The sequence below is a fragment of the Garra rufa genome, chromosome 5 (genome assembly GCF_049309525.1).
Source record: "Garra rufa chromosome 5, GarRuf1.0, whole genome shotgun sequence".
In the NCBI taxonomy this organism is placed as follows: domain Eukaryota; kingdom Metazoa; phylum Chordata; class Actinopteri; order Cypriniformes; family Cyprinidae; genus Garra; species Garra rufa.
Genome location: NC_133365.1, coordinates 47,799,262 through 47,801,080, shown reverse-complemented (window position 1 = coordinate 47,801,080; position 1,819 = coordinate 47,799,262). Strand labels below are relative to the sequence as shown.

Below are 1,819 nucleotides of genomic sequence, written 5' to 3'. Positions count from 1 at the left end.
ATAAGGTTTGTTAACATTGTAGTTAACTACATTATAACTAATCATGAAAAATACTATTAATTTTAATAAAAGCATCTATCTATCTATCTATCTATCTATCTATCTATCTATCTATCTATCTATCTATCTATAACTAATGTAATTAATAGGATCTTATTGTAAAATGTTACCAAAAAAACAACAACATCACTGCAAACATATTTTTTTCTTTTTGACCAAACAATTTTATATTTTTTCCCTGTCTATATCTATCTATATATCTATATCTATCTATATCTTTTTCTCTCTCTATCTATATAATATAACTTATGGGACCCAAAAACAAAACTGCTAACAGCATTTTTTCTTTTTGACAAATCAATCCTTGACTTAAAATCCTTTACTTATTTTTGATGCTGGTTAGAAATCCATAAATGTAGTCCATAAATGTTAAAAAAAGGGGACCAAACCAATTAATTAAATTACACACAGCTACAAAAAGAAGTAAACATCACTCAAGGCTTTTTAATGCTGAACAGAAATGGTGAAGCTTTAATTTATCTTTAGCTATAAATATTTAGAATAGTATTTTGCATTGCATGTAAATTGCATTTACATACAATGTTGTCAAAGCATTACACACAAATCAACAAATTACAATAAAAAATACAGTATATCAAATAGCAATAAAATTAAATAAATAAAACATTATGAAAATATAGTGCTAATTAATTAATGAAACATAAGGGTACATTTCTTGAAATTGATAAATATTTGGTTGAAATACAACTATTTGAAAATCTGGAATCTGAGGGTGAAAAAAAAAATCTAAATATTGATAAAATTGCCTTTAAAGTTGTCCAAATTAAGTCCTTAGCAATGCATATTACTAATTAAAAATTAAGTAGGTAGGAAATTTACCAAATATCTTCATGGAACATGATCTTAATATCCTAATGATTTTTGGCATGAAAGAAAAATCTATAATTTTGACAATGCATTTTTGGCTATTGCTACAAACATACCCATGCTCTTTAAGACTGGTTTTGTGGTCCAGGGTCACATATATGTACAATGATGGTCTTTAATTATATACCAATCAAGTTTATTTAAATATCCTTAAAATGTAAAGGAAGTAATGATGCATGAGAGTTCACAGTGATGTAGTGAAAGTGCATGGCATGCTCCTGCATTAATGTGTCTGTGTTTGCACGTCACTCAACTCTAAAAAGCTCTCCAGTTCCTGCTATAACACTTTACAGTGTACAGAAGGCTCTATGCCACCCACCCAGCTGGAATGTCATGCATGCAATTAGGAGAGATTGTAGCAGGAGCTGGGGGGCTGGGACGGGACGGGACGGGGGCTGGGGCTGGGGGGTGGGGGTACGGCAAGGAGCTGGAGACTGCCTGAAGAGTCACAGAGAGGGGGTGGAAAGAAAGGAAGAGGTGGAAGGGGCCTTCAGAAAAAACAGGCGAGGTGAAGAGAGGAACACACCGGCTTCTCACAACCTCACAGTTACTTCCCCTCACGGTCATCAATACCCATCAATAGGAATTGGCCTCCAGTCAATAGCCCCCCTCGCACGAGCAATACCAGTGGGGAGAGAAAGAGAGAAAGAGAGGAGATAGAAGAGAAAGGGTAGCACATGCTACATGAACAAACAGAAGGAAATGTAAGAATCAAAGAGGAAACAAAAAAAAAACACTCAGTTGTTTCGCCAAAACAGAAACAAATACTTAACCTGCTTCTTCATTATATGCAGATTTAATGCTTATGATTAATATGCAAAGAGAAATGCATTGCAAAAATGACATGCTACACAGATTCAATTAAATACAA

General features: G+C 33.5%; 1 protein-coding gene across 1 annotated transcript in view; it reads left to right on the top strand.

Moving 5' to 3' along the window:
* top3b (DNA topoisomerase III beta) overlaps window positions 1–1,608 on the top strand; it is an 18,659-nt gene extending 17,051 nt beyond the window's left edge. The window contains exon 18 of the mRNA XM_073840107.1: window positions 1,220–1,608. Within this exon, the coding sequence (XP_073696208.1) occupies window positions 1,220–1,608 (389 nt within the window). The remainder of the gene's footprint in view (window positions 1–1,219) is intronic.
* The last annotated feature ends 211 nt before the right edge of the window (window positions 1,609–1,819 follow it).